Source organism: Mizuhopecten yessoensis, unplaced genomic scaffold (assembly GCF_002113885.1).
Source record: "Mizuhopecten yessoensis strain PY_sf001 unplaced genomic scaffold, ASM211388v2 scaffold2395, whole genome shotgun sequence".
Taxonomy (NCBI): domain Eukaryota; kingdom Metazoa; phylum Mollusca; class Bivalvia; order Pectinida; family Pectinidae; genus Mizuhopecten; species Mizuhopecten yessoensis.
Genome location: NW_018404525.1, coordinates 24,096 through 41,110, shown reverse-complemented (window position 1 = coordinate 41,110; position 17,015 = coordinate 24,096). Strand labels below are relative to the sequence as shown.

The following is a 17,015-nucleotide window of genomic DNA, read 5'->3' as shown; positions in this document are numbered from 1 at the left end:
TCCATTGTAATGGTGTATAGTTTAAGTGATTTGGGATGCATTAATAAAAGACATATCATACTAACCTACCCCGCTTGTAACTATTGACAATACTGTCCGCACCGAGTAGCCGACGGTATATTTAAGGACATGACACATTTAGGTACAGATAAACTTATCTCATATCGTACAAATAACACCACGAGTGTGTAATCAACCCATTCCTGTGTTGTCCACCCATATCTACATTCGGAACTTCACGACTTTACCGACCTTTTGTAGTGGGAATGTTCCGAATAACTCAGTCATTAACCTAAACCTTGGTTCACACATTAAGGGTCATTGTGCTGATGTAAGTTGTCCATGTTAGATGTGAAACGAAACACGGAATTCACATCTCTACTTGGACCACACATATCACACGGCTTCCACGGCCGTGTTAGATTTACTGGAAACATTACCGTTTTAACAGACTGGATTTTTTTCTGAAAGCTTCCAAACAAAAATGAGTATTTGTAAAACATTCGTTATTTTAATTGTGCACGTTGCATTGCTGGTAGACATAGCACGTACTGAAAACACCACTTCCGGTCCCACCATTGGACCAGTTCCGGTGGTAAACCATACCAACAGTGGTAGCAATGCCCCAACAACGACAGGAAACCAACTTCCGAAATATTGGCAAGATTTAATGAACTTTGTTCAGAATCCAAAAACTGTCAAAATGGTTCAGGACCAAATCGGCACTTTCATAAAATCTAACAATGTGTCGCTACCCATCTCGGTCATGACTCCCCAAAATCTACAAAAACTCCTCCAGTTCCTCAGACCTGGTTCCAGCAGTGGTAACCTTCAAGGTATTTCTCAGTACGTGGGGATGATCGGGAACATCTCAAACACAATACAGAATGTCACTGGACAATTGGAACAACAAATTTCACCCCAGTGTTTCAGCCACCTACAACATCTAGTATCGGAACTCACTCAAAGGGAACAATGGGCGATGAAAAGTAAGTCCTTGTTAATGAATAAAACATAATTTGTGGTTTTTAATGCACTCCTTTATATAGATATTATTTTATTATTGTAATATATGCATGCATCATGAAACAGTTGCTTGCTTTTTTGTCAGCGATTTTTCAAAACTTTTATCACAATTCTTCGCATTGCAATCTGAACTCTTTCTGAAGTGAGTTATTCAGTGTGATACTTTTATTCTGTTTGGGTGTGAAATACTTGCAGAAGATAACGACGTTAAGATTGTCGGTGATACCTATGGAGATGTCTCTCTCTAGTTAACCAGCGACCTAAACTTTTATCACTTACCAACACCAGTCGTAAGTAGTTTTCCTGACTGAAGTCCAATTGTCCATAGTTTCTATGTACTTCTTCCTCCAAAAAAAATTAGAAATAGTTAATAAGCACACCTAAAACCACAAAAATTAAACCAAAATAGCAATATCAATATTTTTGTACATCTTCCTTTTTTAAGTACTTCTGGTTAAAAGTTATATGTTCTGCGATCTTCAAGTAAAATACCTACAGTTCAGGTAGCATAAGTTAATTATAGGAAACCCTACATAATACAGCATCGGTTACGAAGCCGAGCTAGCAAATACAAATCACTTTACTACTACAGTCCCCTTTCGGAGGCCTCAACGTTCCCGATTGTGACCGCTGTCACACCGGTTATATCTCATAACGAGGCTGTTGCGAAATAGATTCTGATTTCGAAATAGTTCAGTCTCCTGATGGAAAAACCGTGGCAAACACTTTAGAATCAGAACAAGAATTGTTTAATTTTATTAGTGGCAATATTTAGGCAATAAGCAGAGCAATGATCAGAAATACTCTCACAATCCATGAATGTATAATGATATTCACGTCGGCAGTAACTGAGAAAAGGCTTGATGAGATAAAAACCATTACATGTAGTTGAGATTAAAATCAGACGAGACTAATTACTTATATTAACATTCGTAATAGTAAGGCATACAATTACGTATTAAAGAATCTGTTTTGAAAGCTATATTGCTTATAATGAAATAGATCCTCAAATGAACAAAGAAAAAAATTTAATAGAGAGCTTCAACAAACACAGGAAGGATACGACCAAGCGTTCCAAAAGGGTAAGCGTCTTTAGCTTCATCAACACTATCTGTCATGTAAATCTAGGCCAAATCAAAGTAATGTCACTTTCTTAAAGTGAAAAATGGGAAAGTGACAACAAAGGACACTTACGGAATCGATTTTCATACTACAGAGGAAAATAACCTGCTTTCCGGTGTGAATTTGATGGCGACTATACAACTTGACCATAGTTTTCACAAACCTGCATCTTTATAACCATTTGTTGTGAGTTTGTCCGTGAGCAGTTCAAATTTACATAACATTTGGAACTAGCTTTACCAAATCAACTGTGACCAGTAATCTCACATGTACAGTTACGTAGTAAGGCCTGGTAAATCATGTTCAATTTCGAAGAAAGTGGCTACAGGTTGTAGTGCTGTTGTTTTTGTCAGATTACAATTCAACATATCTACAGCTTCTTCTCTGTTTCCTTCACACATTCCTTAATATACCTCCCCTGAAAACAATTGTCAAAAAGATATCCTTTCCCAATATCATTTTTAACCAATAACAATAAGTATGATCATATATCTAACCCGAACGGTACCCTTACCTGTACTTACACTAACGGTACCCTTACCTGTACTGACACTAACGGTACCCTTACCTGTACTGACACTAACGGTACCCTTGCCTGTACTGACACTAACGGTATCCTTGCCTGTACTGACACTAACGGTATCCTTACCTGTACTGTCACTAACTGTACCCTTGCCTGTACTGACACTAACGGTATCCTTGCCTGTACTGACACTAACGGCATCCTTGCCTGTACTGACACTAACGGTATCCTTGCCTGTCCTGACACTAACGGTACCCATGCCAAAACTGACACTAACGGGACCCTTACCTGTACTGTCACTAGCTGTGCCCTTGCCTGTACTGACCCTAAAGGTACCCTTGCACGTATTGACCCTAACGGTACCCTTGCCGGTACTGACCCTAACGGAAACACTGGTTGTACTGACCCTAAAGGGATCCTTGCACGTATTGACCCTAACGGTACCCTTGCCAGTACTGACACTAACGGTCCCCTTGCCTGTCCTGACACTAACGGTATCCTTACCTTTACTGTCACTAACTGTACGCTTGCCTGTACTGACACTGACGGTATCCTTGCCTGTCCTGACACTAACGGTCCCCTTGCCTGTCCTGACACTAACGGTACCCGTGCCTGTACTGACCCTAAATGTATCCTTCCGCGTACTTACCATAACGGTACCCTTGCATGTACTGACCCTAACGGTCCCCTTGCACGTACTAACGCTAACGGTACCCTTGCCTATACTGACCCTAACGGTACCCTTACCTGTCCTGACACTAACGGTACCCGTGCCTGTACTGACCCTAGCGGTACCCTTGCCTGGACTGACCCTAAAGGTACCCTTGCACGTATTGACCCTAACGGTACCCTTACCTGTCCTGACACTAACGGTACCCTTGCCAAAACTGACACTAACGGTACCCTCTAAGTGGAATAATTATAACCACAATAAAGACTTTTATATTTCTATAAAGCAACTCGTCTCTTTGATTAACTTATTTTGAAACACATAACGGAGGAATGAAACATCTCACGTGCTCGAGATTCCCCGCTTATATAAAGTTTCCTTATTCAGCGCCCCTATAAATATGAGGAAGAGACACTACACCTAAGATCCAAGTTACCGAAGCAGACGATAACAATGACACAGAAGCATGATCAGACGACGATGATATAAAGACATTTTCTCCATCACATTGTATAATTTCACATATAACATGTAGATTTGTTATGTTGGCGAAATGTTAAATAGCTATTTGATTGCAGTAATTGACGCAGCCGGCAAAATTCCATCAGGAATTCTAGATGGAAACATCTTGTGGACTGGCTCCTATGATGAGTGTTTAGCTGTGCAGGCCGGAACGTTTGGTGGAAAATATTGCAAGGCGACAATACCACTTACACCAATATTGGTAAGTTAATGGGAATTCGGCTACATTAACAGATCGCAGTATGTTTTGTAAAAAATATACAAACACTCCATACCCGCCCATACATATATATCTCAATACACCACCCTGTCCTCTGTCTCTCACCTGTATATCTCAATAAAGCCACCCCGTCCTCTGACTCTCACCTGTATATCTAAATACAGCCAACCTGTCCTCTGTCTCTCACCTGTTTATCTCAATACAGCCATCCCGTCTTCTGTCTCTAACCTGTATATCTAAATACAGCCAACCTGTCCTCTGACTCTCACCTGTATATCTCAATACAGCAACCCCTTCCTCTGACTTTCTTATATATCTGTCAATACAGCCATCCCTTCCTCTGACTCTCACCTGTATATCTCAATACAGCCACCCCGTCCTCTGACTATCAACTGTATATCTCAATACATCCATCCTGTCCTCTGACCCTTACCTGTATATCTCAATACAGCAAACCCTTCCTCTGACTTTCTTATATATCTCTCAATACAGCCATCCCCCCTCTGACTCTCACCTGTATATCTAAATACAGGCACATTGTCCTCTGACTCTCACCTGTATATCTCAATACAGTCACCCCGTCCTCTGACTCTCACCTGTATATCTCAATACAGCCACCCCATCCTCTGACTCTCACCTGTATATCTCAATACAGTCATCCCGTCCTCTGACTTTCACCTGTATATCACAATACAGCCACATTGTCCTCTGACTCTCACCTGTATACCTCAATATAGACACCCCGTCCTCTGACTCTCACCTGTTTTATTAATACAGCCATCCCGTCCTCTAACTCTCACCTGTATATCTTAATACCTCACCTTGTCCTCTGACTCTCACTTGTATATCTCAATACAGCCATCCCGTCTTCTGTCTCTAATCTGTATATCTAAATACAGGCACCTTGTCCTCTGACTCTCACCTGTATATCTCAATATAGACACCCCGTCCTCTGACCCTCACCTGTATATCTCAATACAGCCGCCCCGTCCTCTGACTCTCACCTGTTTTATTAATACAGCCATTCCGTCCTCTAAATCTCACCTGTATATCTCAATATCTCACCTTGTCCTCTGACTCTCACCTGTATATCTCAATACAGCCATCCCGTCCTCTGACTTTCACCTGTATATCTCAATTCAGACACCTTTTCCTCTGACTCTCACCTGTATATCTCAATGCAGCCATCCCGTCCGCTGACCCTCACCTGTATATCTCAATACAGACACATTGTCCTCTGACTCTCACCTGTATATCTCAATACAACCACCTTGTCCTCAGACTCTCACCTGTATATCTCAATACAGCCATCCCGTCTTCTATCACTCACCTGTATATCTAAATACAGCCACCTTGTCCTCTGACTCTCACCTGTATATCTCAATACAGCCACCTTGTCCTCTGACTCTCACCTGTATATCTCAATACAGCCATCCCTTCCTCTGACTCTCATCTGTATATCTCAATACAGCCACCCAGTTCTCTGACTCTCATCTGTATATCTCAATACAGCCACCCCGTTCTTTAACTCTCACCTGTATATCTTAACACAGCCATCCCGTCCTCTGACTCTCATATGAATATCTCAATACATCCACCCCGTCCTCTGACTTTCTCATATATTCTTATTTCAATTGACCTACTTTTGACTACCAGGGAGGAATGGTTCCAATGCCAGGAGGATTCAATGTACAAATGGGGATATGTATGCCTGATAGCTGTGCTCCATTAGACGTGCAGGTGGTAGTTAATACACGTAAGTAGAATTAATATACTACTTTATATCACACACAGATATAATTTATATGACTGTATTTTATACAAAGACAGTAATATCTTACTACATTTTACTCCAAAACAATATAACATCACTTTATTATACAAAAAATCGCTAATATTTTAACTGTATTTTACACAAAGACAGTATTATAACACCTGTAAAATGGAGTATAATATATAAAGTGTACATGTACCTAATTTCATACGAGCCTTCCGGATTATTTTCATTCCGTAATATTGATCAATCAATCCCGATCAGTATACATTACGCTGGTAATTTTAAAGTACATTATACCATACAATAGATCGGTATTCTATATACACTAGGGTGGTAATTTTATAGTACATTATACCATACAATAGATCAGTATTCTATATACACTAGGGTGGTAATTTTATAGTACATTATACCATACGATAGATCGGTATTCTATATACACTAGGGTGGTAATTGTATAGTACATTAAACCATACAATAGATCGGTATTCTATATACACTAGGGTGGTAATTTTATAGTACATTATACCATACAATAGATCGGTATTCTATATACACTAGGGTGGTAATTTTATAGTACATTATACCATACGATACATCGGTATTCTATATACACTAGGGTGGTAATTTTATAGTACATTATACCATACAATAGATCGGTATTCTATATACACTAGGGTGGTAATTTTATAGTACATTATACCATACAATAGATCGGTATTCTATATACACTAGGGTGGTAATTTTATAGTACATTATACCATACAATAGATCGGTATTCTATATACACTAGGGTGGTAATTTTATAGTACATTATACCATACAATAGATCGGTATTCTATATACACTAGGGTGGTAATTTTATAGTACATTATACCATACAATAGATCGGTATTCTATATACACTAGGGTGGTAATTTTATAGTACATTATACCATACAATAGATCGGTATTCTATATACACTAGGGTGGTAATTTTATAGTACATTATACCATACAATAGATCGGTATTCTATATACACTAGGGTGGTAATTTTATAGTACATTATACCATACAATAGATCGGTATTCTATATACACTAGGGTGGTAATTTTATAGTACATTATACCATACAATAGATCGGTATTCTATATACACTAGGGTGGTAATTTTATAGTACATTATACCATACAATAGATCGGTATTCTATATACACTAGGGTGGTAATTTTATAGTACATTATACCATACAATAGATCGGTATTCTATATACACTAGGGTGGTAATTTTATAGTACATTATACCATACAATAGATCGGTATTCTATATACACTAGGGTGGTAATTTTATAGTACATTATACCATACAATAGATCGGTATTCAGTATACACTAGGGTGGTAATTTTATAGTACATTATACCATACGATAGATCGGTATTCAGTATACACTAGGGTGGTAATTTTATAGTACATTATACCATACAATAGATCGGTATTCAGTATACACTAGGGTGGTAATTGTATAGTACATTATACCATACGATAGATCGGTATTCAGTATACACTAGGGTGGTAATTTTATAGTACATTATACCATACGATAGATCGATATTCAGTGTACTCTAGGGTGGTAATTTTATAATACATCATACCATACAATGGATCGGTATGTATACTGGATACCGATCTATTGTATTGTATAATGTACTATAATTTTGATTATGGTATTCTTAATGTACATTATATCATATAATAGATCGGTATTCAGTATACACTAGGTGTTAATTGTATAGTACATTCTAACACGATCTGTTTGCAACGCGTGTTTGGTTTGGATACGGACCATGTTCTAATCTGAGATAGAATCATGATCAATCGTATTAAGCTCCTCCAATCGCACTTAATCCACGCCCCGTTTCTAACAAAAACAATATGGCGTCAAGCAAAATCCCGCTGATATTCCCTACAGCAGGCAACAGAACAGAAACGACCGATGAAATGTATTTGTTGAATGAATTAAATAGTAAAAAGTAAACATTTATTACTCTTCACAAATCTATACAAATAATCATCGATTTTTCCGATAGGTACAGATTGGTATGCATACTGCCATGGAAATGTAAGAATTTGGTCAATATTAATCCAAATGTGTCGTATAAACTTTAGTAACTTCCGCCTCGTCAACATACAGATCGAGCGCTCGCCAGTATGGGCGGGCCAAATGGCCGACTTTTGAAAGCTTCTTTCCGATTGGTCAGTCCACTTCAGAATGACACGTCGCCGGTTCAGGTCACAGAGTAAATACAATGTTTCTAAACATATAAGCATAGTATGTTTGTTAATATAAACCAAATTTCATATTCTAATCGCCAGTATAGCCACTCACAACAACATACGATACCCTGGTCATGTTATGAAAATAAACAGAACACTTTGTAGAGATGTGCCTACAATTTTATTTTCAATAGTTACCGGTTTTTTTATTCCTTTCTCTATCAAAATTCTTTTTCCAAACACTAGTTTTGTAGTCTTAACACGTCATTATATCAGTATTATTCAAAAAACCTCAATCTGTGTTACAGTGTTAGGATTAGTACCACTTGGACAGACCAAACTTAAAACAACCAAGGTCGATTGTACAGAACCCCAAGAGTACGATGGCGTCGGAATCGCCGGATTGTAAGTATACCTATCTCCATTATGTCTATCATACCTATCTCCATTATGTCTATCATATCTATCTCCATTATGTCTATCATACCTATCTCCACAATATCTATCATACCCATCTCTCCATTATGTCTATCATACCTTTCTCTCCATTATGTCTATCATACCTATCTCCATGATGTCTATCATACCTATCTCCATTATGCCTATCATACCTATCTCCATTATGTCTATCATGCCTATCTTCATTATGTCTATCATACCTATCTCCATTATGTCTATCATGCCTATCTTCATTATGTCTATCATACCTATCTCCATTATGTTTATCATACCTATCTCCATCATGTCTATCATATCTATCTCCCCATTATGTCTATCATACCTATCTCCTTTATTTCATCATACCTATCTCCATCATGTCTATCATACCCATCTCTCCATTATGTCTATCATACCTATCTCTCCATGATTTCTATCATACCTATCTCCATGATGTCTATCATACCTATCTATCCATTATGTCTATCATACCTATCTCTCCATTATGATACCTATCTCTCCATCATATCTATCATACCTATCTCCCCATTATGTCTATCATACCTATCTCCATTGTTTCATCATACCTATCTCCATCATGTCTATCATACCCATCTCTCCATTATGTCTATCATACCTATCTCCATTATGTCTATCATACCTATCTCTCCATTATGTCTATCATACCTATCTCTCCATCATATCTATCATACCTATCTCCCCATTATGTCTATCATACCTATCTCCATTATTTCATCATACCTATCTCCATCATGTCTATCATACCTATCTCTCCATTATGTCTATCATACCTATCTCTCCATTATGTCTATCATACCTATCTCCATTATGTCTATCATACCTATCTCCATTATGTCTATCATACCTATCTCTCCATTATGTCTATCATACCTATCTCCATTATGTCTATCATACCTATCTCCATTATGTCTATCATACCTATCTCCATTATGTCTATCATACCTATCTCCATTATGTCTATCATACCTATCTCCATTATGTCTATCATACCTATCTCCATTATGTCTATCATACCTATCTCCATTATGTCTATCATACCTATCTCCATTATGTCTATCATACCTATCTCCATTATGTCTATCATACCTATCTCCATTATGTCTATCATACCTATCTCCATTATGTCTATCATACCTATCTCTCCATTATGTCTATCATACCTATCTCTCCATTATGTCTATCATACCTATCTCCATTATGTCTATCATACCTATCTCCATTATGTCTATCATACCTATCTCCATTATGTCTATCATACCTATCTCCATTATGTCTATCATACCTATCTCCATTATGTCTATCATACCTATCTCCATTATGTCTATCATACCTATCTCCATTATGTCTATCATACCTATCTCCATTATGTCTATCATACCTATCTCCATTATGTCTATCATACCTATCTCCATTATGTCTATCATACCTATCTCTCCATTATGTCTATCATACCTATCTCTCCATTATGTCTATCATACCTATCTCCATTATGTCTATCATACCTATCTCTCCATTATGTCTATCATACCTATCTCCATTATGTCTATCATACCTATCTCCATTATGTCTATCATACCTATCTCCATTATGTCTATCATACCTATCTCCATTATGTCTATCATACCTATCTCCATTATGTCTATCATACCTATCTCCATTATGTCTATCATACCTATCTCCATTATGTCTATCATACCTATCTCCATTATGTCTATCATACCTATCTCCATTATGTCTATCATACCTATCTCCATTATGTCTATCATACCTATCTCCATTATGTCTATCATACCTATCTCCATTATGTCTATCATACCTATCTCTCCATTATGTCTATCATACCTATCTCCATTATGTCTATCATACCTATCTCCATTATGTCTATCATACCTATCTCCATTATGTCTATCATACCTATCTCCATTATGTCTATCATACCTATCTCCATTATGTCTATCATACCTATCTCCATTATGTCTATCATACCTATCTCCATTATGTCTATCATACCTATCTCCATTATGTCTATCATACCTATCTCCATTATGTCTATCATACCTATCTCCATTATGTCTATCATACCTATCTCCATTATGTCTATCATACCTATCTCTCCATTATGTCTATCATACCTATCTCCATTATGTCTATCATACCTATCTCCATTATGTCTATCATACCTATCTCCATTATGTCTATCATACCTATCTCCATTATGTCTATCATACCTATCTCCATTATGTCTATCATACCTATCTCCATTATGTCTATCATACCTATCTCCATTATGTCTATCATACCTATCTCCATTATGTCTATCATACCTATCTCTCCATTATGTCTATCATACCTATCTCCATTATGTCTATCATACCTATCTCCATTATGTCTATCATACCTATCTCCATTATGTCTATCATACCTATCTCCATTATGTCTATCATACCTATCTCCATTATGTCTATCATACCTATCTCCATTATGTCTATCATACCTATCTCCATTATGTCTATCATACCTATCTCCATTATGTCTATCATACCTATCTCCATTATGTCTATCATACCTATCTCCATTATGTCTATCATACCTATCTCCATTATGTCTATCATACCTATCTCCATTATGTCTATCATACCTATCTCCATTATGTCTATCATACCTATCTCCATTATGTCTATCATACCTATCTCCATTATGTCTATCATACCTATCTCCATTATGTCTATCATACCTATCTCCATTATGTCTATCATACCTATCTCCATTATGTCTATCATACCTATCTCCATTATGTCTATCATACCTATCTCCATTATGTCTATCATACCTATCTCCATTATGTCTATCATACCTATCTCCATTATGTCTATCATACCTATCTCCATTATGTCTATCATACCTATCTCCATTATGTCTATCATACCTATCTCCATTATGTCTATCATACCTATCTCCATTATGTCTATCATACCTATCTCCATTATGTCTATCATACCTATCTCCATTATGTCTATCATACCTATCTCTCCATTATGTCTATCATACCTATCTCCATTATGTCTATCATACCTATCTCCATTATGTCTATCATACCTATCTCCATTATGTCTATCATACCTATCTCCATTATGTCTATCATACCTATCTCCATTATGTCTATCATACCTATCTCCATTATGTCTATCATACCTATCTCCATTATGTCTATCATACCTATCTCCATTATGTCTATCATACCTATCTCCATTATGTCTATCATACCTATCTCCATTATGTCTATCATACCTATCTCTCCATTATGTCTATCATACCTATCTCTCCATGATGTCTATCATGCCTATCTCCATGATGTCTATCATACCTATCTCCATGATGTCTATCATACCTATCTCCATTATGTCGATCATACCTATCTCTCCATTATGTCTATCATACTTATCTCCATGATGTCTATCATACCTATCTCTCCATGATGTCTATCATACCTATATCCATTATCTCTATCATACCTATCTCTCCATTATGTCTATCATACTTATCTCCATGATGTCTATCATACCTATCTCTCCATGATGTCAATCATACCTATATCCATTATCTCTATCATACCTATCTCTACATTATGTCTATCATACCTATCTCTACATTATGTCTATCATACCTATCTCTCCATGATGTCTATCATACATATCTCCATTATGTCTATCATACCTATCGCCAGTATGTCTATCATACCTATCTCCATTATGTCGATCATACCTATCTCTCCATTATGTCTAGCATACTTATCTCCATGATGTCTATCATACATATCTCTCCATGATGTCTATCATACCTATATCCATTATCTCTATCATACCTATCTCTACATTATGTCTATCATACCTATCTCTCCAAGATGTCTATCATACCTATACCCATTATGTCTATCATACCTATCTCTCCATTATGTCTATCATACCTATCTCCATTATGTCTATCATACCTGTCTCTCCATGATGTCTATCATACCTATCTTCATTACGTCTGTCATACCTATCTCCATTATGTCTATCATACCTTTTTCCATTATGTCTATCATACCTATCTGCATTATGGTATGTCTGTCATAATGTAAGCGCGTAGCTCATTGACGCTGAAGGCGCTCGAGCGTTAACAGAGTTGCTTCCCCTTGTTACACATTGGAATGTGGCACATTGCACCTCCGTAATCTCATTTAAGCATAGTTTCGTATTTGTTTCTGCGCATGGTCGGAAAATCTTTAAATTCCTATCGCGGTAAAGTCGAAGTGGTGCAGTAATGGTCCATTTTTACTGTTTAATTTTATTAAATTTTCACTAATTGTGTAGGTTGTATATCGTGTCAGCGACGTGCAAAAGGGGTGTTGGCAAGTAATTGTTTTCTCGCGTTCAAAACAAAGATGTAGTAACCACCAGAAAACCGGTAGGGTGGAGTGTGTCTTCGTAGAAGACTCGAGAGGTAATAATTTCTTTGACAAGTATCCTCCACTAGATATTAGCATTTGATGTAAAATTCAATTAAAAAGGGGCTATGATTGATACTTTAACCAAGGAGACAGTTCATAGTTTATTTAAAAGTGCATTATCAAATGAAATCTTTGTAAAAATTACGACAGGTATCAATGAAATGATATTGTTTTGTATTCCATGTGCTGTATCTTCTCTCTCAGAATATGACGTTATTACCAAATTGTTGACATTTAACATGCAGTTAAAAATGTACATTTTCGTGCCTTAAAAAATCATTGAGTAACAATAGTTCAGCATGTAAGTATATTGAACGTGAACAGAATATGCTAAACGTTAAAATTAATGCCATTAAAATTCGAAGAATAGTATGTGTTTTTCCTCTAAAGATCTGGTTTACAGCAGCTTCGCTGTATTTCTTGTTTTTGATTAAAAACTAATATACATTCTGAGTGAAAAATGTCCGTCGCAAAAAACGTGATGCTAACATGCATGTAACTTTGTTCACAGAATATCGTATTATGACGTCACAAACACGTCATACTCCATCGGCCTTCATCGGTTATTTCCGGAAGGACGAAAAATAACCGGAATTTACAGTATCACTTTGTCGTTGCTTTAGGGGTTTTATTACGGAGGCGTTTATAACGATCACCTATCGGACGTGACCTCAGTCATTTCTTTCCAGCGGAAGTACGGAATTTGCGACGTCTGTTGGTACAAATGTAACCTCCGTTACTGAAATGCTAGGGAGAACACTTTTTTAGCACTTCGTTCATAGTATATGTAAGACATACTAACTTATTCAAATATCCTGATAATGTTGTTAACATTTCAGTTTACACTTTTTTCAATAACATTACTAACATTGACTTTATAATCTTTATACTATATTCCCCTGCATAAATTTTTGAACATTTATCAAATTATAAAAAAATACTGTTGAAAGGGAGACAACTGCGAAATAGTAGTTACGGATGAGGACAACGGTTACACTACAAGAAAAATAGTTCTCATAACAGTCAAGCACAAAGCATACGATTATCTTCGAAGAGTGGACTTTAAATCTCCTGTTGTAAACTACGCGCAACAATCTGCATGGCTGTCGCGCGCTTTTTTCCAATTCGCCCTATTGAATGAGTGATACTCGTATTTATTAACACGTGTTTGGGCCAAAGTGGAATCAGACTGGATGGGGGAGCGGGGGATATTTGGCGACAGTTCCAGTTGAACATCATTCGAAGTTCCAGTGTTTGATAAGCGGGTAACTTTGATGGTTAGTAGTTCTAAGTTTAAAAATAAGTTGAATGCATATCAATAATCGTGTTGGCATCTATAATTGCTTTATTTCAAATTTCACCATTCGCTATTATTTCCCATGTCCAAATATCTGACTTACGTCTCCTTCAGTACTTCAAGTACTATGATTTATTTCTGTTTTTTTGTCACAGAGTGAAAAAGCTGATATTTTTTTAAGATCCTCTTTGTCATCAAGGTTCTATTAATATTTCTACCTGGAGATATCTTGAAAAAAAACCGGCATGAAACCAAAAGATCTACTTGAACATTCATTTTTTAACACCTAAAATCACAACAGTTTCTGATTTCAAATTGTTGAGAATATGAACGAAATAATCAAAAAAAATTGAAGTCTTGTTATAGTCTTAAAATAACTTTTATGCATCACCACTCATACAAAAAACCCAACTGATATTGCATTTTCGTCGAAATCAACAATTGTTTTCAAAACTACCAACCCGAATTTAACGCCTTTTTTTAGCAACGCGTGCCGATATATAGCTAGTGACAGATAGAAACTGTTTAATTTTATTTGGCTACCTTACCTGTCAAATCTCGGTGACTGTAACAAAATTTGAAATTCAACCCGGTGTTTCAGGATGGAATAGGAATTGAGACTAAATATCGATGTAACGACAATCTTGGTGACATCAAATTACATTGTATAACAAATATCTCTGTTTTATTTAATTTTTTTCAATTAATATCTTTAAGAATTAATTTAGAATTGTCGACAAATATGTAATATGAACTTTTTTCTAGAGCAATTACCAAACAGTTTTTCCCCAACTTATCTCAATCATATTTTTTTGTGCTCCGACGGAAGCACGCAGAGGATTTTTTAAATTCTTAATGTGGGGGAAAACCGGAGCAACAGAAGAAAACCCGCGTGGTCGGGCAGGTGACCGGGTTTGAATCCGGACATTTCGGTGAAGACGAGCGCGCTATCCGCTGCTTCTAACAACCCACTATATAAGTTTCGCACACGAACATAAATCTCCTGGAGCTTTGACTGGAAGAAAATGGCGTCATTGATGCAAAAGATATATATTATGAATACATTTTTATTAATTATCTATGATACAAAGAAATCTACATTCGGGAAACCGGGGTAAGTTCGGCCACCCCTGATATTTTTGATTTTTAGCCAATATTTACAAATTAAGGATCTTAGCAGTTAAGTTGGCTGGGCATTCACACGAAGAAATGTCGAGGAAAATTCTAATGTAAAATTACTAAACAGGAGAAAGATACTTTTGAGAGGGTAGGAAGACAATCATGATCTCGCTTCTTTCTAGTAATGCGAACTTTCTGTAAACGGAATTGCTCCTTTTTTACCGCCAAATGTGTAACACACTGACAGCTTCAAATGATATACATAAAAGTTAAACCAAGCACTTGCTATCACATTGCTGTGCTATAAGAATATTTTTAAATATCAATTTAGATCCATGATACCGGGGCAAGTTTGCCCAATGCAACACATAAAATGTCGTAAAATTGGTTGGAAAATCTGACGTTGCATGATTTATGACGTCATAGCTGATTCTCTTGTCCGAACTTACTCCATGGCGGGGTTCGTTCGGCCATCCGATCTTTCGACAGGAAAAGTTAATAAATTCTTCAAACGCTGAATAGGCTTTAAAACAGTTGAAAAATAGTAAGAGTGCTGTTCCTGATCTGATAATCATATAATCATATCACATTTTATCAACTCAAATAGACGATTATTTTGCACGACTACGTGATTAGGGACAACTTATAGTGTTAGTTAATCAAGCTGGCCATCCGAGGAAATATGATTAATATTATCAAGTCGATGTACAGCACTGTTAAGTCTAGAGTTAAAGTTAATAGTGAAGTATCGGATGAGTTTACTTGTGTGACAGGGGTAAGGCAATGTGAAAGCTTTCACCATTTTTATGTGCAATGTTTGTTCATGATCTGGAGAATTAACTGATTGCTAAAGGTGTTAGTTATTAATTAGCTTCCTTAAAGTTTTTCTTCTGCTTTATGCAGATGATATAACCACTATTGCAGAAACAGCTGTTGGTTCACAGTTGGGATTAGATATTTTGTATGACTACTGTGAAAGAGGGAAATGAAGGTAAATGTAGTGAAAACAAATGTTATTGTTTCTCAAAGGATGAAGGTTCCGCGACTCCTTACAGTGTTCCCTAGGTGGCCAGGAGATTGAGATTATTAGCAGATTCTCCTACTTACGTGTTATGTTAACGGCAAAAGTCTCTTTTTCGGAAACTCAAAAAACGTTAGCGGAACAAGGCTCCAAGGCATTATTTCAGTTGGAAAAGTGGACAAGAAAGTGTATTGGACTGAGTCATAAACACATGCGTAATTTATTTGATAAACTAGTCAGTCCAGTTCTATGTTATGGGAGCGAGGTGTGGGGTTTCAATACTGCTATGGCTATTGAGATGTTTCATTTAAAGTTATGTAAAAGCTTAATGGGTCACAAATCTGCCACACAGAATAGTTTTGTATATGGTGAACTCGGTAGTACGCCTTTGAGGATGTTGAAGTATAATAGAATTATCAAGCATTGGTTAAAAATTGTGTGTGGAAATAATTTGTAGTAATTTCAAGTAATTGAAACATAAGTATAGCAAAATTGA

The 17,015-nt window shown here is 36.6% G+C and overlaps 1 protein-coding gene across 1 annotated transcript in view; it reads left to right on the top strand.

Annotated features, from left to right (window-relative positions):
• Positions 1-305: 305 nt before the first annotated feature.
• The window catches only part of LOC110445864 (nose resistant to fluoxetine protein 6-like), a gene marked incomplete at its 3' end in the record, with an annotated part of 36,264 nt that continues 19,554 nt past the window's right edge, over positions 306-17,015 (top strand). The window contains exons 1-4 of the mRNA XM_021490692.1: positions 306-989; positions 3,920-4,065; positions 5,740-5,839; positions 8,422-8,518. Coding sequence (XP_021346367.1) covers positions 485-989; positions 3,920-4,065; positions 5,740-5,839; positions 8,422-8,518 — 848 coding nt within the window. The remainder of the gene's footprint in view (positions 990-3,919; positions 4,066-5,739; positions 5,840-8,421; positions 8,519-17,015) is intronic.